Source organism: Mercenaria mercenaria, chromosome 10, assembly GCF_021730395.1.
Source record: "Mercenaria mercenaria strain notata chromosome 10, MADL_Memer_1, whole genome shotgun sequence".
NCBI classification, from domain to species: Eukaryota; Metazoa; Mollusca; class Bivalvia; order Venerida; family Veneridae; genus Mercenaria; species Mercenaria mercenaria.
In genome coordinates, this window is record NC_069370.1 from 47,459,068 (window position 1) to 47,486,732 (window position 27,665).

The 27,665-nt window shown below is 34.7% G+C and overlaps 3 protein-coding genes across 5 annotated transcripts in view; 2 read left to right on the plus strand and 1 right to left on the minus strand.

Moving 5' to 3' along the window:
- The window catches only part of LOC123561682 (uncharacterized), a 27,971-nt gene extending 20,940 nt beyond the window's left edge, over positions 1–7,031 (plus strand). For 2 of the 3 annotated variants that reach the window (XM_053553008.1, XM_045354206.2), the window contains 2 exons: positions 413–492; positions 6,892–7,028. In XM_053553008.1, the coding sequence (XP_053408983.1) occupies positions 413–492; positions 6,892–6,914 (103 nt within the window). In that variant the 3' untranslated portion in view covers positions 6,915–7,028. Of the gene's footprint in view, positions 1–412; positions 493–6,891 lie in introns of all 3 variants that reach the window. The other variant, XM_045354207.2, reaches the window with a different exon arrangement.
- LOC123561684 (uncharacterized protein C17orf98-like) lies at positions 6,560–16,487 on the plus strand. The gene is made up of 3 exons (XM_045354211.2): positions 6,560–7,245; positions 12,212–12,311; positions 14,769–16,487. Exons 1-3 carry the CDS (start codon positions 6,982–6,984, stop codon positions 14,972–14,974), a joined length of 570 nt encoding a protein of 189 aa, XP_045210146.1. The 5' UTR covers positions 6,560–6,981; the 3' UTR covers positions 14,975–16,487.
- Positions 16,488–17,651: 1,164 nt separating this feature from the next.
- Positions 17,652–23,328, minus strand: LOC123561683 (A disintegrin and metalloproteinase with thrombospondin motifs adt-2-like). Its single transcript, XM_045354210.2, has 6 exons — positions 23,117–23,328; positions 22,798–22,950; positions 19,753–19,941; positions 19,062–19,220; positions 18,523–18,657; positions 17,652–17,944 (listed from the first exon to the last, which is right to left on the minus strand). Exons 1-6 carry the CDS (start codon positions 23,181–23,183, stop codon positions 17,733–17,735), a joined length of 915 nt encoding a protein of 304 aa, XP_045210145.2. The 5' UTR covers positions 23,184–23,328; the 3' UTR covers positions 17,652–17,732.
- Between the last annotated feature and the right edge of the window lie 4,337 nt (positions 23,329–27,665).

A 27,665-nucleotide genomic window follows, 5' to 3' on the forward strand; every position in this document is an offset into this window, starting at 1 on the left:
ACACTTTTAAACTTGCAAAATAGTAATATAGTAATGAGAACGTCCTTGAGAAAGTCTCACAAAGGTTTGACTACTTGCATTTGTTTCATCTGCTTCATCATTATATATTTGATTTGGGGTTTGTGCGTAAGCTAGTATCACATATGATTTCCTTTTTTAAAGAGAGATCTTGAAATAGCTGTCACACCTTGAAAGATTTTAGTTGTATATAGATACAATAGTTTCACTTTGAGGCGTCGGTATTCAATAAGCTTTAATGATGCATATAGAAACAATAATCTAGCATAATGGCTAAATTGCGAAGACCTTTAGTGTTATTTCTAGCGAAGGAAAATAACTCATGCCAGTTCATTTTTGCCAGGGTATTTGTATTAGCTCCCTTTATCATCATATGCGTTCCGACTTTTTTCAGAGAAAATAAAATGGAAAACTATTGGAATAGAAAAATGACAATAGCCAAACGCTACAGCCTTTTTGGCTGGAAAGAAAATGGTAACATGTCGTCAGTTTTCATTGTGATTGTGGTGCATGTTTAGATAGATGTTTTAGTTACTGTTAGAAGCTAGTCACTCTGTCGTTTATATCAAGACATATTAATATCTTAAAAAAACTGATGAGCTGTTTGATTCACTAACTCCATAAAAAGTTCTCAACAAAGTATTCCTTATTATGGAAGAACGAAAAATATGTGTTCCTTGAAAATAAGGTCGAATTATTTTTTGTGAGGAAGCTGTCAAGTTTGTTTGTGTGTTTGTGGAAATCGACTGATCTACCAAGGTTCCATCCCAGTTTGAAATTAAGGGTCACATTAGCGCCCGGGGTCTTCCTCCACACATAGATACGTGAAGTTTATTGGCTGATCCCTAGAAAAAACCTTCCACATTTATTTTAGCATACAATGAGCACATGTAGCAACTATCACTATACGCTATCATTGTTAATTGCTGTGATGATATATTGTGGTTGTCAGATACAGATTTTGCCAGCTATTCCCATGGTTTGATTATAATCTTAATATATGGAAAAGTTTTTTGAGGGATCAGACAACAACTGTGTCGATTTGTTTTCAAAAAAAATGTGTGTCCTGAAATGTGCAATTAAAACCATGCCGTTGGTGCTACATTCACAACCTGTGAAAATATAGAAAACAAAGTAAAATCCCTATCACTACCCTAGTAGCTCTTTAGAATATCAATTTTAACATCGAATAGTTTTTAAAAGAAATTTATGAGAAACCCTGTTTATAGCGTTACACTTTCTAGTTTTATGTACAGAATATAGATACATATTACACGGATTTCAAGGTTTTCATTAACAGTAGTTACAAGATATAGATGGGCTGCATGCTTATAGATAGATGACTGCTTACATAGTTTGATTGCTGTCATGTCATTTTTTAGTGATAATAATTATGAGCCAGATGCATACAATGAGAAAATAAACATACTGGTGTCGTACCAGCATGATTCCAGTATTGTATCATTGTGCATTTCGCGAATTTGTGCAGCGTCCTTGCTGTTTTCGCTTTTAAAGCTATTGGATATTGAGATATCGTGTGTTAGTTCATACATGAGCCATGATATTAGTGGACGGATAGCCAGTGGTCTGGATGCCTCAATGCTGAGTCGCACCCCCACTATCGGATTTTCATGCACGCTTTATGTTCCCCCCAGACTAAGTTATGGTTCATGCCAGGCTCTTTTATACAAACTGGCATCGTATAAAAACTTTATCACTACTGGGCAATTACCGTACAATTCTGTATTCTGTATTTTGATTCTTTGTGGGAATTTGTTATATTGTTTGGCAATCGTCGTTCTTCCTTGCAGATGAATATGCGTATTCTGTTAATTGTAAAAGCCATTGAGTGTTATCATGAATGTCGTATATGTTGTTAATATAATATAATAATAATTATCGTTGCATGTTTGGGCTATGACTAGAGTTGTGAACGTTAGGGCAAGAGTGTCCCTAAAATGCCAACTTCGAAATATAACAACAACAACGAGTTTTATAATAAGCCTTGAATAACAGAACAAGGAAACAAGTTACAAATATACAATAACAAAAACAGTATATAAAATTCAAATAACAATTTTTACAATATGAACAAGAAAATCTTGAATTACAATAAGAAACAAAATTACAAAGAAACAGATATATGTTTCGTAACGGCAGACACACATTGTACACTTCTTGGTTTCCAGTTTGACTACGTATCTTGGTGCCAGAAACTTTCAGCCCTAGCTTATCTTTTTTATCATTTGATTGTAAGGACAATAGTGTCGATCATTTTACTTTTTTACTCTATAAGCATATCTTCATTTACACTGAATTATGAATAGCCAACTTTTAGTAAATGTAAACATTGGATATAACTGCTGTTAGAATGTACTGATGTTTCAATAAACTTATTTCCCTTGCTTCACATGTAAAACGTTGAAATACGACATTTAAAATCGGAGGTAACTGCAATTAGAATGTACTGATGTTTCAATAAACTTATTTCCCTTGCTTCACATGTAAAACGTTGAAATACGACATTTAAAATCGGAGATAACTGCTTTTAGAATGTACTGATGTTTCAATAAACTTATTTCCCTTGCTTCACATGTAAAACGTTGAAATACGACATTTAAAATCGGAGATAACTGCTTTTAGAATGTACTGATGTTTGAATGAACTTATTTCCCTTGCTTCACATGTAAAGCGTTGAAATACGACATTTAAAATCGGAGATAACTGCTTTTAGAATGTACTGATGTTTGAATGAACTTATTTCCCTTGCTTCACATGTAAAGCATTGAAATACTACATTTAAAATCGGAGGTAACTGCTTTTAGAATGTACTGATGTTTCAATGAAATTATTTCCCTTGCTACACAAAAGTAAAATCTGATCAAAACACTTTATTACTGTAATGTTTTAAATGTATTGCTTACTGTAGTGGTACCCATATTACGAATTGTTTTATAATGAACTAGTGAATCAAAATGATTACTTTAGAATTAGATGCTGTTTTCATCATTCATACAAAAGCAATTCTAAGTTAATGTTAACTATCTAAGTAATAAGAAGCTATTCTTTTTAGATATAACCATATTCTAGAATAAACAGATAATGTTAAAGTTCAGTTCAGATGCGACATTGAAAGGCTGCGAATGACGTATACAATGGAAAGCTTTGCGTTGAAGCTGATAACGGGTGATCACGTTAAAAAATGTAATATTAAGAAAGATACATGCTTTTGGTTGTTAAACCTAAACATTGTTGTTGTTATACTTAGACATATAATACAACTGTCCAAATGTAGAATATGCATAATTACACTGTAAGAAATAGAACTACTTCCTGTGTTGCAAAATAAAGGGAGGCGATAAAAAAATCCAGTACATTGTCTATTACTGAAAAGAAGAAATAACCAGAAGAATATATATATTCTTTGTTTATAAAAGCATGTGACAGCCGCATTACAAAGACACGCTTACTGTAAGCTCCTCATTCACTCTCGATATGTTCTGCTGTCCTGGGCTCTGGTCTTCACGAAATATTCAGGTGGTCATGACAAAGAAAATCGCATTGATAGATTGATAAACGTACATCTTCCATAATCTTTAAATTACTGTAAATTTTCTCCCCGTGAAATATACAACTATATCCATAATTTTCTACTTAAGTGTGACAGAAAATCAATTGTGAAACGGTGGAGGACTTAATCAATGGAAGTTTTATGTTGGAAAAAACTTCCATTAAAAGCTTATGTCAACAGACACTTGGTATTTTTGGTGTTCTTATCTAATTGTCAATACCTCCTACCGAGGGATCTCCATTCTTCAAACTGTCATTAGTTGTGTAAGAGCCTTAACACAGTGACATATTCACAGTTCTCAATTTATTATTTAGGCAGGTCTATATGGCTAACTTTGGCAGTCCTATTTAAACCTTTTTCTGACAAAGAAAATATTTCAGCGTTAATGTATTTACTTACATCCAGATGAATCTTAAACCGAATCTATGGGAAGACCCTACCATGACTCGGTTTGTTCGAGTCTGTATACGAGATACAACACCCCTCATACCGCCCCCTAGCACTGGCTTCTCAGAATGAAACAGCACTGTCTTTATGGTTGCCACGCGACACTTTAAGCTTTGACCGAAAGAAATGAAATTTTAACGTGTCTTCAGTTATCGCAGATTTTCATGTTTGTTCAAAAACAGATCTGTATAGCAAATCTTAGGTAAAAAACACACAACTTGTTAAGCTTTTCGCTATAATAAAGAAATCATCCAGTCATATAAATACATGGATTATGTTAAGTCCATTAATCTACAAGTAAACATATTGTTTGAAATTGCAATTACCGCCAAGTACATTCTATTGACAGACATATAAACGGTAGTCTTCCATTAAAGTTCTGTGCAAATATTGATGACCTGATAACACCAGATAAATTCATTGTATACATACTCAAATCGAAATGTCACAATACATTAAAAAGGGCATACATACGAAAACTATTACGTACAGGATATAATTACATTTCATGTTGAAAAACAGTTATATAACATTTATAGCATTTTGTGTATAAGTTTAGAACCAGCTCCTATACTATGATTTTTTTAAAGCCAGTCTATATCTTACGTCCAATATCATAAATCTCTAAAATAGACTTGCATTTATCACTATTAAAATTTTTAAAAAATATGATTTTTTTGACAAATTCTTTAATATCAGTCTAGTGGCTAAGCCTAGTATAAGATGCCCATGGATTATTTTTAAATGAATAACAGGACATACAAAAATATGTTAAATACAGGTTATTGAAATAAAATACAGAGAAAAAAGTCAGCATGACTGATGCATTAGTTTCACATTATTGGTACATATTCAGTAATTGCAAGTCGGGTTCAGAAATAGTTCAAATCATTAAAAATTATTTTTCGAACTAGGTCAAAAGATAGTACATTCTTTTTGGAGTTTACAGTAACATAAGAGAGCACTTAGATAGTCAATGTATTGATGTTGTTTGCATGTATAACCTTGTTGCTCTTTCAGTGCATAGTTTCCTCTCCATCTAGCTGACACTGTAGATCAATCTGATATCGATTAAGTAATTCAGTTGCTCGAAACTTGACCATTTATACACTTATTTATGCTCGCTGAGACCTTTATACTTGCTACATTTTCACATGGGGTGTTTTTAAATGTTGATATTTTTATCATGACTGCCCTGCCAAGAGATCGTTTGCTAGCGTAATTATAAGGTTGATAAACGTACTTTGCCTAGAGGATAATATGAATTTAAGAACATTTTTATTACAGTTGTCAAAAACTTGCAATGGTAATTACATGTTCAGTCGAAAGTGATTAGAAATGCTAATTTGTGAAATTATTATTACATCCCTTTTGCCTATCCTGGTTAAAGTGGAATTCTGCGCGTTTTTCAAGTAAAAATCCAGATGAAATAGATGTGTGTGTAAAAAGGGTGGAGGAAATAATAGCTTTTAACCCAATAACCCAAACTCTTCCTCTTACCAGTACGAAATAATAACTTTCCAAATATGACTTTTCTTATTTTGACTGGGGCAGTCTTTTTAAGAAAAGTCAAACTGCGTGCAGGAGTTGCTTCCCTTCAACTTCAGAAATCTCTACATATTGGTAAGGGAGATCACTGAGTAGAAGATTGAAGAAAAGCACTATTATTTTATTAATCCGATTTCTTTATTTCTAAAGCATCAACTTCAAATACTTATGCGGCATTATCGTTAATTTAACACATTTAAATGCACAGAAACCGAAACTTGCTTTTATAAAACTTTCACCAAAACATACTATGTGCAGTAAGATGCGCATAATGCCACTTTAAGCAACTGAGACAAATTTGAAGTTTTAGATTTTGCATCTTGATTCAGACGGATGAAATATCCTGGTATCTATCAAATGGTAACGTAGAACTAGAAATTATATGGAATTAAAAGGAAATAGTCCAGTTTATATATAAATAATTTCATGGGGAAATTTAGATTTAGCGCGTAACTGTACATTTGTTGTATGGCCGTGGTCTGTATGCCACATGCATATAAACGTTTATGTCAGTGCGTACTAACTTCATTTGTTTTGTTTGTTTGTTTTTTTTTCATTAAATACGTACCAAGATTCTAGTGTTTATTTTCTAAATTCGATAAACTTTCAAAAATGTGTAAGTTGGGAATTTAAACTGCTTGGACTTTTTAACGCGACCAGTTGCATACTTTCGAGCGTTTTGTAATGGTCTGTTCTTTAAAATAAATAACAACACTTAAGCTGTTAATTAGATTCGATATGTTTTCAATCTGTTTAACCCACGTGATTTAGTTGGCGAATTAAGGCATTTAAGACTTAAGATAAAGTTGCCAAATGACCCTGAGCTCTTTTAATTATCAACAATCGTACATGTAAGGTTTAAACATATAACTTATCCGCTTTTAAAGTTTTAAATCATAAATTCCATACATTGGTTTTGTAATTCAATGTGTAAATCCGACTTATTATTAATACCGAAAGGCATTAATCTCCCAGTGCCATTTATGAACTACCATTTATCGGGTAGTTGGTGCTATGTTTTGTATTTAGCCACGACTGGGTTTTTTGTTCTACATAGCAACAGGCCAGGGCATTCGTTTTGTCGATTGTTAGCTAATGATTGCCTGTTATAATCAAACCGAATCAATCGAAGTGTTACAAATTTTGATAACTGGAACAAACATTGACTTTTAATGCTGTGAAAAGGAATAACTATTAAGTGTTTATTGTGGGAATGGCCCTAGACTGTTAGTGACAATCGTTTAAGAACTCTAGTGATTATTGAATAAGTGACAGGATAGTTAATAAGACAATTCTGACTTTTGTAGAACTACCCCGGCCGGAAGTGTGACCCCAGGAGTGACCCCATCTATAAGAACACCGAGACAGACACCAGGAGCAACCCCATTTTGAAGAAGATGACAGACGACAGATCAAAATCCGCTAAACGTCACAATAAACTATACCGTACCCCACCCACTCCTCCGCCAGGCGAGCTTATGAAGGAGGAACGCGGGTTTGTTTTAGACTGCCAAGCAGTCAGCAGTATATCTTCTGACTTTTCTAAGGCTAATCCTAAACTAGGGCCAGTTATTCCTCCTTATAACGCGCAAAAGGATGACCACGTGTCAAATTATTTTAAATTCCAAGGGGTTAATAAAACGCTCGGGAAGACGGGACAGGTTTGTTTATTTTATATATTTCTACTAGAATAATATTCACTTATTTTCTTTATCATTTCGAAACCACGTCAGTAATTCAATATTTGGTGTGATGCTGGCCAGATCTTTTGTACTTCAAGTGAAGAATACGCGATTATGACGATGTTTGTTCTTATCAAATGACAATTAATATGTATCTTTTACCGTATTTATACTAGTAAAATTTACTGCAGAATACGTGAATTATTTGGATCAGGGACATTCGTCTTATAGGATACTGTTTTTGATGTGTTGCTGTATTGGGGTTTGTTATCTGTGTCTCGGGTTTAGTATCAAACATTTCAGTATACCTTTTTTATATAGGACCAATTATCAAACAATTATTTAAATATACAAGGGAAACTGTTGTATTTATTTTGTAATATGTATAAATATGATTGTGTTTCTGTCGTCCTTGTATTGTTTTAGATACATGAAAATATTTACTTTTAAATGTGTGTGCGAAATGGACATTTTCATTATTTTTTACATGTGTTTTATGATATTTTCACCTCTTGTTACGTTTGTCAGGAGAAATTGCTTCTTCAAGACTGTCTTTTGTTGATTCCAGTGCAACGATTTTAGATTTTAATTGATATATTGTACATAGTGATTTATCATTTTTCTTTAAAAATAGTGAACATGCATACGTTTACTGGGAAAATGCGAAATGGCACAAATCGCCATCATATATTAACGATACAAGACTTTAACAATGAAGTGACGATCAATTATTTCTCTTGTACTGAGTATTAGGTAATACATGTCTAGTGTATGTAAGATTCTTATTTGATATTTAATATATGTATAACATTTATCATACATGGTACATTCTTGCATTTTGTTACATACCATCAAGTTAGTTGTTTTTAATCATTTGATGTTGTGGGATAGTGGTTTTATGTCATTTGAGTGTTTTTCATGAATAAATGTGTGTGTTTCATATATATCCAGTTATAGATTGGAGATTATTACATATCCCAGATAAACATGTTACACAAAATCAAGGTTTTAAGTGTTTGCGGCGGTCCACTTTTAAACAGAGCTTTCAGAACGTGCTAAAATTCAACAGAAAGGCAATAAGGAATTTGGACCACACCCAGGCACCATGATGCTATTACTAACATTACCGAACGAATTACCGCCATATTCCTTTGAAGACGCATAAAATGAACAGGAGAAAACTAGGTTACATATTTCAAAGAGTTGCTGTATTGAATATAAGTTGTATTGATCATATATTGATCATACACTTTACTTCTAGCACAAAAAGTCAAGGATTACATTCGAAATAATATCATGAAAAAAAAAACGTTTCTTCTATCCAATCTATATCGCTTATTTCCTTTAACTAACATAAGTGAATAGTTGTTCATATTTTCATGATACGCAAGTATATGCATTATTCTTTAAGTTTTAGAATATCTTTTGACAGTATACGACCACTGCGTACAGTATTGATATCTTGAGTAAACAGACATGTCAAATGATTTTTGAAAATCAATTAAACTTTGGAATCAAAAACCAGAAATTTGACACGTAGGTATTATGTTAAATATAAAAGGTTTTATGTTCCCTATTTATACTGTGTAAAGAAGGTCTTTATAGAGCCAATTTAAAACTACATGAATATCCTTTATTGAAGGCCAGTTTACGACGATAATAGGTTCATTTCGGTGTTTAAATGCCCTTCTTACAATGATATTGAATTTAATAAAAAAAAAAAAGGACGTCAGAACTGATCTAAATTTTCAGTACAACATATTTAACACAAAAGGTCCCCACCTTGTAAATATTATATCGTGTTTTGTCTTAAATAATTTCCAGTATCCCCTGAGCGCTAGGGAAACAATTACATAGGATATTGCATCAAGACAATACGTGGAGAATGTTAGATACCTCAACACAATCAGCACAACCGGCGTGACTTGATTGTTAAAGAACAGTACTGGTAAAATTTAGATACCTCAACAATCAGCACAGCCGTTGTGACTTAATTTTAGGACAATACGTGGATATGTTAGATACTCCACAATCAGCAAAACCGGATACGTGGAGAATGATAGATGGCTCCACAGTTAGCTGAGCTGGTGTTACTTAATACGTGGAGACTCATGTTAGATACCTCCACAATCAGCTATTACAAAATATAAACCCAAAGAAAATCTTTCTAAATGGAATCGTTTCCTTGTTTTCGTAACTGACCGATGGTATATCAGTAAATGAGCCGCACCATGAGAAAACCAACATAGTGCGTTTGCGATCAGCATGGATCCAGACCAGCCTGCGCATCGGCGCAGTCTGGTCAGGATCCATGCTGTTCGCTTTCAAAGCCGATTGCATTTAGAGAAACTGTTAGCGAACAGCATGGATCCTGACCAGACTGCGCGGATGCGCAGGCTGGTCTGGATCCATGCTGGCCGCAAAACCACTATGTTGGTTTTCTCATGGCTTGGCTCAAATGTACTTCACAGATCTTTCAGTCTCAGTTATGCTGAAAAATTAGCATAATATACTTCCCGCTGAATAGCTTTTACAAGAAGCTAAAATTGTACTTAAAAACACATTACGTGGAGATTGTTGGTCATATTGAAAACACGAGAGTCACTGTAAATATGTTTTAGTAGTGATGAGATTTAGAATGTCCATGGCGTACGTTTTCTGCTAAACTCGAACCAGGTCAACTTAAATTTTAGATATGATTGCAAAGTCATCATAATTTGTTGAAAAGATAAAGCAGCGGCAACGACAACAACGGTAAAAAATGTTAGAAAGATTTGTAGGGGAGGGGGTTCTTTGATAAGTTATGCCAACCACGAACTATTTCTTCAAAATCCGATTTACTTCAAAACAACATTTTTATGGGTTTTCCTTCTTATGTATCTTAAGTTATTCTACACACACATTACATTCAATTTTCATTCATGAACAGATTTCTAGTATAAAACCAACAATCTGGAACGCAAAAATAGATGGTGTTTTGGGAATAGCTTCAAAAACTAATAGAAATGTCGCAAAACTAAAAAAAAAACAAGATAATTTCGAGGTTGTTAAAGACCTCGTGAATAAACAAAACCAATATACATAGAATGATGAAACTGGTTGAATAAGGTGAAATGTTTGTCAAGCAATTCAACTTAGAACATTTGAATTAGACGTGTTCTGCTGATAAGGGAATAATGCTAATAATGACTGCTGCACATTCAGTGTGTAATTTATAACATTGTTATCGTGACTGCATAGGGTTAAATCGAATATAGTTCATTCTTTTTTTATATATATAAATACAGTATGCCCACTTTATGTGCTGTGGAAATTTCATCAGCTTGATCATGAATTCCTCCAAGTAAAATTAATCCACTTTGGCGACAAATGTTTGTAAAACTTGCATCTAAATGATTTCGTAACTTTAACTGTATGTACTTGGTTGACGAATCTGATCTTCGCAATTCCGTATCAGTCTGAAAATATCAGACTACCATACGCGTTTACCAGTATACTTTTGCAACTACATATAACTTATGCATGTTGATAACATATGTAACTAAAAGCCAGTGCCTCTACGTTACGTTTTATTGCCCCAGCCCCCCACCGCCACATTTATGTTGGGGCATATAGCGTTGCTGCTGTCCGTACGTCCCGAAATCTTGTGTGTCCAAATCCTCCCACACTATTAGTCTGATTTGCTTCAAACTTTCACAGATGAACAAGCTTGATGTGCAGATGACCATAAAGGATGGAACTTTTGCTGTGACTATTTTTACTGCAGTTATGGCCCTTTAATGATTTTGCTATAAAGAATATGGAAAAAAATCTTGTGTACCCAATTCCTCAAACACTATTGAATGGATATGCCTGAAAGTTTCACAGATGAAGGACGTTGATATGAAAATGACCATAAATAATTGGATTTTTTTCTGTGGTTAATTTTCTAGAATCTTGGCCCTTTCTTAATTTCACAAAATAAGCCATAGTGAAGAACTTTGATGTGTTCAAATCCTCATACACTTCACGTGAAGATGGTCTGTACTAAATACTTTGCTATTTAGAGGATGGTGCAGTATGTGGGAACATCTGTGTCCTATGGACACAATTCTAGTGTTGCTTTTCTTGCCAAGACTTAATTTTGAGAGTTGGAGAGGAAGTCACGAGGTATCTGAAACACACAGGTCGTTGTGCGGACCAGTCGAGTTTTACAACAGTATACGTATTCCAAGACTACAAGAGTACATGGCCAGTCTACTTGCAAAAATGAGACCATTGATGGCTGACTGTAAAGTGCTGAAAGTCTCGACAGGAGAAAGACAAAGCAGCATTGCTGGCTGTTTTATTTGAGCCGTGCCATGAGAAAACCAACATAGTGGGTATGCGACCAGCATGGATCTAGACCAGCCTGCGCATCCGCGCAGCCTGGTCAGGATCCATGCTGTTCGCTTTCAAAGCCTATTGCATTTAGAGAAACTATTAGAGAACAGCATCGATCCTGACCAGACTGCGCGGATGCGCAGGCTGGTCTTGATCCATGCTGGTCGCATACCCACTATGTTGGTTTTCTCGTGGCACGGCTCATTTGTCTTTTTCTAGTATATGATTCTATGAAAAAGCCATTTGTATTTGTTTTATACAATGCAGTGAAGAGAAGAGTTCTGTAAAAGTTTGACCACATTTTTGTGTATCGACTGAATTTGAAAGTCTGCACTTTAATTTATTTTTGTTTCAGAAAATAGCATACCATTATTTGAATATTACATGAAGCATAATTTCAAGAAATAAGACCAAAGATATTACAAGTATAGTGATAAAATAAAATTGTTTATTCTTTTAAGATAAATATTTATCGATCATTTTTCTTCCTGTAAAAAGACTGAAATTACCGTCTAATCTATCATTACTTTAAAATCTTAATGGACAATTATCAGACTGTTATAGATCATTTTTCTACTTGCAGGCGTATCCGGGCACATCAATAGATGGTCATGTGATGGACTATTTTGAAGAAAAGGGACCAGGCTTTCAGTATACGAACCTCAGGAACGAAGCTGGTGCTGGTGAGTATGTAATTCTAGTTCCACCGTGACGTTCGGTGTGTAAAAAAGATGAATTTAAACGGTAGTTCATGCACACATCAGGTTATATGCTACGCTATTAACAGCATTCCAGTTTATGTAAAAGAAAAAAAAAACAGGCATGGAAAAAAGTTTAAACAATAACCTATCATGACATGTCTTTGTCGTCGTTATAAACATGAAACATGTGTTATATAATCTTGGCATATGTTGTGATTCCGTTCAAGGTTTCGTCTGTTCTTTGTGTTTAAAGTTTATAGATATCAAATCGGAAAAACTATGTTGCTATGATCTTTGAAAAATTACAAATGACGGAACTATATACATACATATACATATGAGCCGCGCCATGAGAAAACCAACATAGTGGGTTTGCGACCAGCATGGATCCAGACCAGACTGCGCGGATGCGCAGTCTGGTCAGGATCCATGCTGTTCGCTAACATTTCTCCAATTTCAATAGGCTTTAAAAGCGAACAGCATGGATCCTGACCATACTGCGCGGATGCACAGGCTGGTCAGGATCCATGCTGGTCGCAAAGCCACTATGTTGGTTTTCCCATGGCACGGCTCATATATACATACATAAAACAGAATACATTCTCTTTGGCCCAAAGCGCAAGCTAAGTAAGCTTGGATCAGGTCTGAATAAACGTTTAAAACACAAATTACAGGTAATGCAAAACAAAATTATTAGATTCATAAAGGGTTACTCTCCTAGGGATTCTATTACTTGGCAAGATTATGTGCATCTAAATATGTTAAATGTAGAAAATAGAGTGAAGCAACTACGACTCAATCATACGCATAGAGTGTTTTATGGCACTTGTCCATCATACTTGAGTGATAATTTTGTTAAAAGTTCAAGATCCACTCAGAAGAATTTTATGTTACCGAGTATGCATAATAACACTAGTAAACAGACATTTTGTTATACCGAATGTAAGGAATGGAATTTTCTTCCTGAAAACATAAAAAATGTTAAGAATATTAAAACTTTCAAATGGTTAGTTAAGAAATTTCTTTTGGATAAGCAAACTTCAGAAAGTAAAAGTGATTTTTGGTTGCGGGTTTATCCCGCTACCGCAGTTAAAGTGTATTTCTGACAATCATAGCATCTTTATTTTATTCCGAATCACATCCAAAGGATGTTCATGTGCTACACAAAATAGTCCCATTCATGAACTTATCAATGAACAAGTAGTTCCTATTCAACCTGTATCCACTCACACTGACCAATTAGATTATATAAGATCAATCAATGATAAGGTATTCCAGCCCATGGTTACATCACAAGCTGGGTCAGGCAGAGTTCATCTTAGATATGAGGCACAGTAAATTTGTATTTGTTTCTTATTCATGTATATTCATAGACTGGCATTTAAACAGAAAATAAGTCTACCAAAAACCCGCAACCATCAGACATTTCAAGGCTTTGATGTACTGATCTGTATGTGATAAGTGTATCTGTGACAAATAAGTTTAACACAAACGTGATAAGTTGATAACAAAAAAAAAATGTATTAATTGTGATAAATTTTATGTAATATGTTATGCATACTATTAGTAATCCCGTGTTGTACAAAAAATCTGGGTATTTCTTATATTATTTTTCCTTTGTTGCACTGTATCTTTTATGAGATTAGTATGGACCCCATTGGAAATAAGCTTTTAGCTTAATGGGTTATCCATAGGTCTTTAGCTTTCTCTAAAGTATAACACCTGGCTTAGAATTTTCAGTTTTATTAAAAGTATACATCTTACCCTAGTCTTAAATATAGATTTGTTTTTATAACTACATGTATGTAAAGAAATTTTTATATGCTGTGATATTATAGTTATTGCCTTGTGTTCTGTTTTATGCTATTGATCTTAAATGTCAATAAATAAAAAAATAAATACACTAAATACCTGAAATTATGTGTAAGATGAAACATTTTTGTCGAATTAGTTAGCTACAGAAGTAAATGTATTTGGTCGTTTCTAAGGGTAACGCTTCTAAGATACTTCTATTTAGGACCTGCATGAGAGCAACAACAATATATTTATTTAGTAATTGACAAACGTTCTCCTTTATTCAAAGAATGTCAAACTAATGTAATATATTTAAACAAACGAATGTCTCAGCAGCAGATTCAGCAGAATGTTCCGATTCACTCGATCTTTGAGAACATAAAATTCCCTACTGGCACTGTCATTTATAATCAAGCGTGTTAAGGATGTTAATCGTCGTGCTTATAGACATACAGTGTTTAGAGTACCTGAATACTTCTGTAATATAGTTTATGTTATCTTGTAAGCGCATTTTATCCAAAAATAAAATCACTATTACGTTTGTAAAGCTGCATCTTGCACTGCAGATTTGATGTCGTACCTGCTTAAAAGTGTTAAAACAACATGCTACATATTCATGGAACATTTTATTTTTTTTGTCAACAGGTCATTCGAGTGAATTACGCGACGGACATGCGCAATTTATGCAAGGAATCAAACCTGCAATTGGCTACAACGGACAATATGGCTTCAGAAGAAATACACCATGGCTTCGGCAAAGTCCGTCACCTTTTGGCACGGCGAGCAGATCTCCAGCACATGAAATTACTGTAGTGCCACGTACTTCCGGGAAAACAGTGCAAGCCAAATAAACAATTCCAGCGTTGTTTTTTTTTTATGTTTCTGTTTTTCGGACAGTTTTCTTTCTATTCATTCAACCATTGAAGATACATTTTTCGTACATAACCACTTTTCGTTCGGTGAGAATAAAAGTTTGTTATACGGTGAATTGTCACACAGGAGTCTGAAATTCTATCAATAATACTCCAGAAGTCTATCTTTAAAAAATACCCCCTCCCCTATATATAAAATAAAGTGTGAATTTTATATATAGGGGGTGTTGTTTTTAAAAAATATATACTTTTGGGGTGTTATTGATAGAATTTCAGACTCCTGTGATTGTCACGACGGAAAAGTAAGTTAGATAAAATAAAAGTTTCTATTCAAATTAGAAATATCACATCAATGTGTCTTATTTACTTCTGTCTACTTATTTAAATGCAATGTTTATTTGCATGTTTCTTATGAGGCCTTGTGCGTTACGTTTTTGATGAAACGGAGCTGTCTTGTTGCATTTGTTTTGTGTAAATTACTTCAGCGTGGTGTATGATGGTTGCTCTCAACGAACAAAATCCTAACGAAAGATGAATTGCAGAGGCTCGTTTCACAATAATGTCTACTCTCTCTCTCTCTCTCTCTCTCTCTCTCTCTGTCTCTCTCTCTCTGTCTCTCTCTCTCTGAAAACAACGTTTTGTAACACCTTTTACGACAGGTTGAATCTTGCAATAATCTGCATCTGACCTAGCTTAGGGCAAAACTTCCACATTTTTGTATCGAACAGTTCCTAGGACTTATGTAGGACTTATTACAAAGTTAAAACAAAAGTCTTTGAACCACTTTTACCTAACTTTGTCTCAAGTAGATCTCGAGAAACATGACAATGGAAGTTATTAGGCCATATAGGGCCTTCTTTAAAGCGATATTGATTATATGTATTATGTTTGTTCGATTCATGTCTCAGAGGAACATATAAGTAAATCCAGGCCTACATGTTATGCAAACAGCATTTAGAAAAGCCAAAGTATTTTGAGCATTTACAAGTGTCTGCCTAACTGAAGACTGTGTGATTTCTGTGTTTAAATCTTCTTTACCTTACAATGATAAAATATCCGTTTGAATGTATTATCCGAATATGATAACTGTGTCTTTTATTTGTTAGCACAAGTCATTGCTCAGTGTAATATTTTGCTTGATGGCGTTAATTTACAAATACATGTAACACCAAAGGACAACTTTTCTGACGGCAAATATTACAAAGCACGTGCATTTTGTTATAAATCTTCAAGTGATGTTTTTCTTCAGCCTGTGTAGATGTGAACATATGGTACTGGAGAATTCATATCCGTCTATAAACGCTTGTAAGGTAGCTTTGTCAGGGTTCGGAGTATACTTTTTATTAATATTAAAGATTTTATATACATTGTTTAATGAATTATGCAGTTTTTTCCCTTTATAAATAATGAAGAAATTAAATAGGTTTATTACTGTTGTTGAATAGGTAGTGTTAGCCAGTATGGACAAAAATAAATTGTATTTTAAGTGTTACCTGTTCTCTAATTTTCTAGAACAAAACGTTCCTCACATCAGGACTGGAATACATGTACAGTTTTAAAAACATATCGACCTTTTTCGGTGATTTTATTTCATAAGAAAAAAAGCTAGTAACATAATCTATCTCTTGGTGATATAAAAAAAAAATCCAAAAACATTTCTAGTATACGTTACTCAACTGACGTTCTCAGTTCTCTGTCACTAAATGCAGATAGGACCTTAAAGATTTATGTTCTTAAGATTTCAATGTATTCCTTGTATCGAAATGTCGCTATATCCGGTGTACGTTCTCTTAGTGTGGCAAATGACTTTACTGAGCTCTAAGAAAACGGTTTTGAACTTTTGAAAAGTAAATTTTACGAAATGTTTTATAAATAGGTACATGTACATCTGAATTTAATTAAATTTCTGTGCACTGTATTCTGAAATGAAATATGTAATTAAATCTTGCACACTGAGTATGAAATCACAACCTCTATTAGAAGTTGCAAACACCTGTAAGTACCACTAGCGGCACCAGCTGTAAGTACCACTAGCGGTACCAGCTGTAAGTACCACTAGCGGTAACTTTCAACATAAAAAAACACTTTATACATGATAAAAATAAAGTGTTGATGGCCATTCTAATTGCACAAACGGTGTGAGACATAAAAGCCAAGCATTATGTACAGTTTCTGCTGTCACCGTTGCTCCTGCATAAAAAATGTGGGAATTCCATGCTGACTCCTACATACCTTGGTATGTAATGAGTCCTCGAATATTCCTAGAAGACGTCAAGCATGAACGTTCACAGTTCATTAGAATCAATATTTGCCATCAGGTTAAAAAACAAGTTCATATTTAATCAATCCGTATGAAATATTCATCATGAATTATGTATACTTTCTTAAATAACAGGTCATGTTTACATCGTGTACATGTAATAAAGATTATATACGCTTAATGAATATGTTGCCTAACAGCAACAACAAAACTGGCAAGTCTAATGCCAAACCCGTTGTGCAAAGTCATCTTTTGAATAAGATACTGTTATAAATTAACCAGTCAAGGCTGTGCAATGAAAAAGAACGACTTCACTAAATGGAAATACGGGTGTGAACATTTTCTGTTGTTTTACATGATATCAGTCAAAGGCATCTTTTCCATTTTTTCATTTTCAAACACTTTCTTTGTACATGTAATTATTAAATTGCTGAAAAAGACAATTTTCCGCTCGCGTCTTTGGTATATATAGTTCTATCATTTCCCATCTATTGCGTTTTCTAGACACAGTATTCTAGTTTCGTTAGCCAGCCTGCAACCATTTCCATCCCACATTCTGTCTGTCGTGCATGTCATAGATATCAGAGTTCCCTTACGTGAACACACAATGAATTTGTTGCAGTTTGCGCAGTCATAAAATATACCTCGTTTATTTGAACATCCTTCTGCATCATTTTCGTACAAACACACTGAAAAAAAGCAGATAAAAATAAGATTTTGTTGTTAAACTAAAACGAAACTGATAGAAGTAGACACCATTCTCTGTATTTCATTGAATGGCTAGTTTGAAATTTTAGTACATAGTACAAAAGTACCTTGTCATTTGGATAAAACTTTTAATTATTATAATATAATAGCATCTGCCCCTTGTGACTTGTAGGGTCTGGTAGGATTTAAACAGTCAACGGCATTACCTTGAGATCATGGGTTCGAACTCCACGGAAGTAACGACCGCACCGTCTAGAATGACGCCAGTAGCGGTATTTCCATAAAGCGGGCTTGATATGTTTCAAGCTTTTTTCATTTGAAATCGACTGCGGATGAAATATTGATAAACACTATACAGGCCTATATCGTTACTCTACAGACATTAGTAACTGATTGCTATTATCAATGCACCAACGGCAGCAAGGAAATGGGATTTGCTCAAAAACATCATTGTCAGTCGGATGCCAGTTTTTATCAGATGACGCTTGTCTTTGCCTTGGTCAGCAGAAGTATCAATAGTCTCCGAGACATAGACATAAACTAGTTACTCTAAACTTACGGTCGTTACAATTTCGTCCTCTCCAGTTTCCGCGACAAATACAGGTCACGTGATCCCCGTTTGTTGCGCAGATTCCGTTGTTTTTACATGGATTGTTGTTATAGCAACTCTTCGTCTCATCCATGTCAGTAATTACTAAATGGACCAAACAAAAAAAAGAAATGAAAAAAAAAAGCAAAAGTCTTTAAAAAAAGTTCGAATAAGAGTACTTGTACAAGGCTTAAAGCAAGTTTTCAGCTACTAGTAAATGCACTTTATTTTGGGCACGTAAAAACATAAAAGAAAACATTATTCACACTGTATAGTCATGTTGTGTAAACAAGCATTATTTACAAAGTACCTTTATATTGTGGAAACTGGCATTATCCTCACAGAAAAGTCCTGCTGTGGAAACAGACAGTATTCGCACAGTACAATCATGTTGTTGACAGAGTATATTCGCACCTTGGAGTCTTGTCGTGGAAAAAGACAAGGAAAACTAGTTTCTGTCATAATTCAATAAAGTAAATAAGAAGACTATCATAATGTAATGTTCTTACATTCTTCCGTCGGCGGGCATTGAATATAGCAAGTTCTTGACTGCTCTCCGCCGCCAATACACACTGAGCCGGCCGGTTCACACACCCTGAGTCGGGACTGAACACCTTCGCCACATGGCACGGAACATGAATCCCACGGCCGCCAATCTGACCAAGTTCCTGAAAACAGTAAAATTCAAAATGTGTGGTAGCATAAGGTATGACGAGAATTGCAAACAACAGACAGCATGTGTTACATCCGATGTTATTATTCAGCTGAATGGATACCATACATAACTGTAACTGATCGGGGTTGAAAGGCTTCCGTGGTAAAGTGGTTAAGGTTGCACCTCAACGTAAACGAGTTCGAGCCTGACAAACGGTCGTCTTTCTTTTAGGTCAGAAAGCCATCTAGCTCGCTTGTGTAAATAAGGTGTATGTTCCATCGGTGTCTGAGACAGTGTCGGTGGCACATGGATCTTAATCTATAGCCGTGGCTTTCGGTTTGACTGTAAAATTCAAAGAGAAAACGATATCTTACTTGGTAAGACAGGTAACGGAAAATATGTTACTAAGGTAACCGAACATGATAACACCACAGAGAACAGCGGCTCCAAGAATATCTTTTCAGCCAAAAGTATTGAAAAGACCGGAATGTTTGAAGGATAAATGCACGATATAATAGGTATACCTCTCTCTGCTGTTTACTTACCAAGACAGTCGTCATTTATACATTCTCTTGTCTGTGTATGTTCCAGTTTGCACGACTCCGTGTCACTGTACTCGCAACAATCTGTAGTATTACCTGTGCTGCACGTGCGAGTACGGGTACGCATTCCACCACCACATGTACGTGTACACTCTGACCATTTTCCCCAGACAGACCATACTTTGGTAACAACTAAAATAAAATAGTTCACTCAGAATTGCAAACATTTTCGCTACCGACCCTTGTCTGCTCTTGATTACATAGTCATTTATATTCTAAGATTATTTATTTAATTAATGAACAGTATATTTATTTTAGACTTTATTTGTAATTTTTATCCCTTTTTCGGATGATCAACTTATTAAATGGCTTTTCGGTCAATAGTCAAAACTATTACCCGATGTTCGAATAAGTGCTTTATTACATGAAACCAAAAATAAATTTTAGTAATTTTTTAAGTTTTCGACTTTAGCCCAACAAAATATGTTGTTGAACTTTTAGACCGATGGGATAGCACAAACTATAAATCGGTAATTTATAAAGGGAGTCATGTAATAATAGTGGGTGTTGTTTTGTTTTGTTTTCTGTTGTTGTTTTTGTTGTTGTTGTTCTTTTAACATTATTTTTCATTTTCATGTCGATGGGAACATGATGCAATAGTTTCATCCCTTCGTACGTAAATATCAAATAGAACAAAAATACCATAAAATGAAATATGTCTAAAATGCTAACTACACGGTATATATATATATATAACTTGATATTAATTTAAAGTTTCATGAGGCTTTAAATTTTATGTTAAAAACTGATAGAACAGCCATCCAAATAGATGTTATGCAAAATTATATAGTTAGAAAAGTGTTACTTTTATTTATTCTGCACATGAGACGGTGCAGGTAGAGCTACAGAGGGAGGTAATCAGATTTAATAAACCTTCTGTCATATTCATCATTATTCAAACCGTTGTCAAACATTATAGAAAAAAATATCATAACATAGGATTCAACAAGAAATTAACATATTTTATGTTAATAACGAAAATGTGGCAGCCACATTTTAAAGAAAGGCATAATAAGGCTCGCAATGTGTCGTATTTATATGTTATATAATATGTGCTGACCAAAGTGCGATGAAACTTGGATGCCACTTGAAGCAGTTTGCTGGTATGTCTGAATAAAATCTTGGTGAACATGTCTCTAATAAAATGAGAGTTAACACAATTCCTGACTAATTAATTACTTAAAACTTAATTAAGCGATGAAAATGTCGACAGGAAACCTAAATGTCAAGTTATTAGTTTTGACATTTCCGCATTTGAAAAAGAAATAAACTAAATATTTGCCTAATTCAAGGTTATTCCAGTTAAGGAAAATTTTAAAATTTGAAATACAATGGGCTGAATCATAATACCGCAGAGACATGTTCTGACAATATTATTCATTGAATATAAATATTGAAAATATGTTAATTTTGCGCGTATAATACATGTTTTGAAAACACGATATGAGTTTTGTCAAGCATTTTATTCGAAATTTGATCTGATGTTAAATGTACATACAGTTTAAACTAGCTTATCTCTAAATTCCGGCTATCTCGAAGACGTTTGTAAACAAGTCCCGTCCCGAAGACATGTCATGTGCACAAAATATCATTTTTAAGTTGCATTTTGGTTATTTCGAAATGAAATGCTCGATCCCTTAAAATTTGAGATACCGAGTTTTAGCAAAGAAATGCAATCGGTATTAACCCTTATCATGCTGGACACGATTGATTCTGCCTTTGCGACCAGTGTAGATCAGGATCATCCTGCACATCTGTACAGCCTGGTCATCATATGCACTGAAGTATCTTTTTCGGTAAGCACCCCTTTTAACAGTTAATGGTACTGTCCAAATTAGAAAATGGACAAGTTAATTATAGAAATTTAGCTGTGTATGGTATTAAGGTTGTGGACCCGTAATGATAATCGCTAGTACTCGTGAGAATCATATTTTGTCATCCTTTGGCCATAACAGAAAATTTGTTTTTCATAACAACCGAAAATGCCGAAAAACGCATACGGACAATATGTGATAGAACGGACAATTCCGGTTGTCAACATACAAGGGTCTGCTGCCTTAAATATTACGTAAATACATGAAGCACAATACTTTAAAGTATTAATATGCACTATAATGGCATAGGCCTACTTGTGATTAAAAAATAAAATATGTTAATGATTTATACTTAAAGATACATGTTTAAGAATTGTTAGTATAATAAATACTTATTGAATAGCTTCACTGGCAAGTCATTCAGTAAGTGTTTTTATTACATGACATCAGAAAGAAAATTCATCAAGTATTGACTTTATTCAAGCGAACCCATGTTGAATTATAGACCCGTTAATAGTACAATCCATCGACCGAAAATTTGTATAAAGATCCATGTAATATTTAAGAATTTTTTTTTCTCATTTTGTGATTTGTTGTTGAATAAAATCATTGTTTGGAGTTAAGATGCGAAGGTATGCGCCCTCGTGGTATAATAATACGCATCTGAACGACAAATGAGCCGCGCCATGGGAAAACCAACATAGTGGGTATGCGACCAGCATGGATCCAGACCAGCCTGCGCATCCGCGCAGTCTGGTCAGGATCCATGCTGTTCGCTAATGTTCTCCAATTCTCATAGGCTTAAAGGAACGCATGAGCTGACCACTGCGGATCGAGGTGTGGCTGTGTGCAAAGCACTATGTTTCTCATGCACGCTCAATGATGATCTTATTCAAAGAGCAAATCACGTTACCAAGGAGTTTTAAATACATCCTTGACGACATCTATCAAATATTTGCCTGTTTTCTGTCGGTTTATTTACCAGCGCGCCGCTATGCCGTTTGACATTACGACGTAAGAATTGTGACGTCAGAAATATGAATTGTATAATAACACACAATTTTCAACCTTGAATCAGGTCGTGTTAGAATTGTCATTTTACCACACCGTGAACTTGTTTCTTCAGAATAGCAGCAACACGGACTATATCTACATGTATAAGTATTTTATTTACCTTCCTCGTTGCAATCAGATATGAGACAAGTCGCGTGCATTTCCTTTGCTCCAACGCATTCCCCGTACATGCAAGTACGTTCACGTGTACGGACACCATATCCACATGAGGCCGTGCACGGGGACCACGTGCTCCATGTACTCCATACAGCTCCTGAAAAACATTGTCAACGTCAAACTTGACCAAAATTTTGTTTCCTGTTTTGAAATTAATTATTCAAAATCTGGAATTTTAATATTAACCACAGTAAAACAATGTTTTCTTAAATGAATCGTGGGTTAATTAATTTAAAATCACTTAAAACATCGAAACTACCAACCTACAAACGTCCACAAACTGGAAGCGCATATAATTGCAACACAAAATTTCCATGTGTAAGATTTCATTATTTAATTAGATATTAAATTCACACATAATACTAAATTTATACATTCAAAAGTGTGTCCGTTTGAAATATAACGAAAACTCTAAAAACATCGTCTGATAAAGATAAAATCAAAGGTACATATGACGGCGGTTATGATAAAAGTTTTTATTGTTTGGAGAATAAAGTCAGATGCCTTTAGGTGACCGAATCATTTGACCGCTAAAATTGTTTGTTTATAAATCATGATAAATCAAATAAGTATGCATAAACAGTTTTCTCGGCGGGGCCACATAATAATTTACTTACAGCTGTATATTTGTATGCTTAAATACGTACATACGCAAAACATATGAATAATTCTTATTACTGTATTATACGACTCTTTATAAGAAACGCCGATCCCTAGTTAAAATTGTGCTGCACTCAAAATTAGTTTTGAAATTATAGTCAAAAACTATTTTGATAGGATATTTTCCACTATTTTGGACACAACACATTTTTAAGTTTTGATTCTGGTTAACTTAGTTGGTATAAAGGCAAAACTTCCACGTAAAAATGTAAAATGAAGTTTTTTTTTCAAATTTTGTCATGGGCCAGAATATTTCACATTGAAAATTCTTCTTTTGGGCCATCAACTTGACATCTCTAACGATATCTTGAAACTACAAAATATCCTACTATCTCCACTGGAGACCTATTAGATGGTGTAAAGTTCATAATCTGATTTACTAATCTTATAAATAAACTCGCAAATCACAAGTATTACGAATTTGGTGGATCAAACAATAGACTTAACATTTAAATAAATAACAATGGGTCATATACGTTCGCCCGTGACCGCAAATCGCCCGGTGGTTCCGTCTTTGATTGTTTGCTTCCACCTATACATCTACGTGAGACTACATCAAAACGTTTTAAAGATGCGGGCAGCAGTCGAATAAATAGTACAAGTCAATAACCTATCATTCAAATGGAAATGATTTATGACGTAAATACATATGAGCCGTGCCATGGGAAAACCAACATAGTGGCTTTGCAACCAGCATGAATCCAGACCAGCCTGCGCATCCGCGCAGTCTGGTCAGGATCCATGCTGTTCGCTATCATAGCCTATTGCAATTAGAGAAATCGTTAGTGAACAGCATGGATCCTGACCAGACTGCGCGGATGCCCAGGCTGGTCTGGTTCCATGCTGGTCACAAAGCCACTATGTTGGTTTTCTCATGGCACGGCTCATATATAACCAAACGAATAGAAAAAATGCATATTTTAGTTGAGAAAAAACAACAACATGAATTTCATAGTAGGATCGGCAAGATAATCAGATAACTTGCCCATTTAGTAATCAGATAAATGTTTGACTTGTTTAACAAGAAACAGATACAACGCCCCCGGAGGAACTGATCATTTGTACGATAATACACAGTAAATAGGTCCGTTAATAGTATCCTTCGTTTATGTATTTATTGAGAATATTTTAAAACTTAAATGCAGTAGAACCTATTTTTTTACATAAATACAAAGGAGAAATTAAATGATTGTATCTTGCATTGAGCCGTTACACATCTGTAGACGCTTGTTTCAGGTTGCTAAAGCAACATCCGCCATATGTCAAACAGTTTTCACAAAATATGAACATGTAAGTTAAAAGGGGCCACAATTCAGACAAACTTCTTGATGGAGATATGTACTCTTGCCTAAAACTGGATATGGTGATGTTACACAAAAGTTGAAAGTTTCAAAGCTATATGTCAAAAGGTTTTGTCAAAATGTTTACTGGTACGAAAAACTTAACCAAGCTGTGACGCCGATGCCAATGCAGATAAGGGTAAAGTTAAACGTAAATGTAAGCTTTATTTAACGTGATATATAATCCAACATACAACAAGAGCTTCACGAGCTACAAAGCTCTTGTGCGACAAACTATGTATCCAGTAACAGATACTTACCTGTGTTTATTTTACCTCCTGGTACAACCCTCCAAGCAAGGGAGCTACCAGTCTTTGGTATGACGCGGCCTGTGACCGAACCCCAGACATCCCGCACTCAAAGCGGACACTCTACCACTGTGCTACTGAGGCGAGATGCCGCGGTGAGTAAGATAGCTCTCCTTATTCTTCGAATAGTCCAGTTAACAAGAGGGCCAAGATGGCCCTAGGTCGCTCACCTGAGAAACAAAACATAACAGTGTAAACATGTTTGACCTTGTGATTTCATGGAAACAAATATTCTGGCCAATTTTCATTAGGATTGGACCAAAAATGTGATCTCGAGTTTAAACAAGTATTCTCTTTTATATGACCTAGTGACCTAGTTTTTTAACCCAGATGATCCATATTCAAACTTGACCTAGATTTCATCAAGGCAATCATTCTGACCAAACTTCATGAAGATCAATTGAAAAATACAGCCTCTATCGCATACACAAGGTTTTTCTTTGATTTGACCTAATGACCTACTTTTTAAACCCAGATGACCCATATTCGAACTCGACCTAGATTTCACCAAGGCAATCATTCTAACCAAATTTCATGAAGATAAATTGAAAAATACAGCTTCTATCGAATACACAAGGTTTTTCTTTGATATAACCTAGTGACCTACTTTTTGACCCCCAGATGACCCATATTCGAACTCGGCCTAGATTTTATCAAGGCAATCATTCTGACTAAATTTCATGAAGGTCAACTGAAAAATACAGCCTATATCGCATACACAAGGTTTTTCTTTGATTTGACCTAGTGACCTACTTTTTCACCCAAGATAAGCCATATTCAAAACTGACCTAGATTTCACCAAGGCAATCATTCTGACTTAATTTCATGAAGATCAATTGAAAAATACAGCCTCTATCGCATACACAAGGTTTTTCTTTAATTTGATCTAGTGACCTAGTTTTTGATCTTAGATGACCCATATTCCAATTTATCCTAGATTTTATCAAGGCAATTTTTCTGACCAAACTTCATGAAGATCAATTGAAAAATACAGCCTCTATCGCATACAAAAGAATTTTCTTTGATTTGACCTAGTGACCTAGTTTTTGATCTCAGATGACCCATATTCGAACTTGCCCTAGATTTCATCAAGGCAATTATTCTGACCAAATTTTATGAAGATCAGTTGTAAAATACAGCCTCTATTGCATACACAAGGTTTTTCTTTGATTTGACCTAGTGACCTAGTTTTTGACCCCAGATGACCCATTTTCGAACTTGGCCTAGATTTTATCAAGGTAATCATTCTGACCAAATTTCATGAAGATCAATTGAAAAATACAGCCTCTATCGCATACACAAGATTTTTCTTTGATTTGACCTAGTGACCTAGTTTTTGATCCCAGATGACCCATATTTGAACTCGCCCTTGAATTTATCAAGGCCATTATTCTGACTAAATTTCATGAAGATCAGTTGAAAAATACAGTCTCTATTGCATACACAGGTTTTTCTTTGATTTGACCTAGTGACCTAGTTTTTCACCCCAGATGACACATATTTGAACTCGCCCTAGAATTCATCAAGGCAATTATTCTGACTAAATTTCATGAAGATCAGTTGAAAAATACAGTCTCTATTGCATACACAAGGTTTTTCTTTGATTTGACCTAGTGACCTAGTTTTTGACCCCAGTTGACCCATTTTCGAACTCGGCCTAGATTTTATCAAGGTTATCATTCTGACCAAATTTCATGAAGATCAGTTGAAAAATACAGCCTCTTTCGCATACACAAGCTAAATGTTGACAGACGACAGACCACGGACGTGGACATCGAGTGATCACAAAAACTCACCAGGTGAGCTAAAAATGAAAGATAGCAGCTATACAAACACTTTCGACTCAATGTGACTTAGTTTCCAAGAGAAAGTGCTGAAATGCCAGAGGAAAAACAAGTAACAAGGGACTGACAGATTGACTATATTCCTCCATTGATAACATCTCTGTCAATCCTGCCCGGGTTCAAACTCACTGGCAAGTTATAAAAGGTATGTGTACGGAAGAAAACACCTGTTTCATGATTTCAAGTATTTTATTTTCCATAATCAATAATAAAGCATTATTGTGGAGAAATCCAGTAACAAAGAAATAAGGTGAAAGTACAAAGTAGGTGTATGGAAATATAATAAACTAGAAATGTGTGCATATGACACACATACCCCCACTAACTAATGTAAGAACACAAAAGTGTGAATCCTGTAATGACACTTTGACAGCAAAATGTCTATACTGAACTTACTGAAAAAGAAATGGTATCATATTCATTCCATTATTAAATGTTACATTCTGGGTGTAAATTTGTAACAATCTACTTGAATATCCTTTTATAGACTGGACAAGAAAAATAGTTTTAAAAATCTCAGACTTCAACGGGTGACCTTGACCTTTAAGGAAAGGTTATGGGTCTTGAACATGGCACATTCTTTTGTAATGGTAAATGTTTGTGCCAAGTTTTTTGAATATCCATACATTCATACAAAAGTTGTAAGACTGGACAAAAAAG

Bases quoted from the DNA above. Each gene is read 5' to 3' on its own strand.
- LOC123561684 (XM_045354211.2), top strand. From the start codon at position 6,982: ATGACAGACGACAGATCAAAATCCGCTAAACGTCACAATAAACTATAC. The intron at 7,246-12,211 runs GTTTGTTTATTT...TTCTACTTGCAG, and splicing joins CGCTCGGGAAGACGGGACAG to GCGTATCCGGGCACATCAAT. The intron at 12,312-14,768 runs GTGAGTATGTAA...TTTTGTCAACAG, and splicing joins CAGGAACGAAGCTGGTGCTG to GTCATTCGAGTGAATTACGC.
- LOC123561683 (XM_045354210.2), bottom strand. From the start codon at position 23,183: ATGAAATCTTACACATGGAAATTTTGTGTTGCAATTATATGCGCTTCC. The intron at 19,221-19,752 runs GTAAGTAAACAG...TACTGTTTTCAG, and splicing joins TATAAATGACGACTGTCTTG to GAACTTGGTCAGATTGGCGG. The intron at 18,658-19,061 runs GTAAGAACATTA...TGGTCCATTTAG, and splicing joins ATGCCCGCCGACGGAAGAAT to TAATTACTGACATGGATGAG.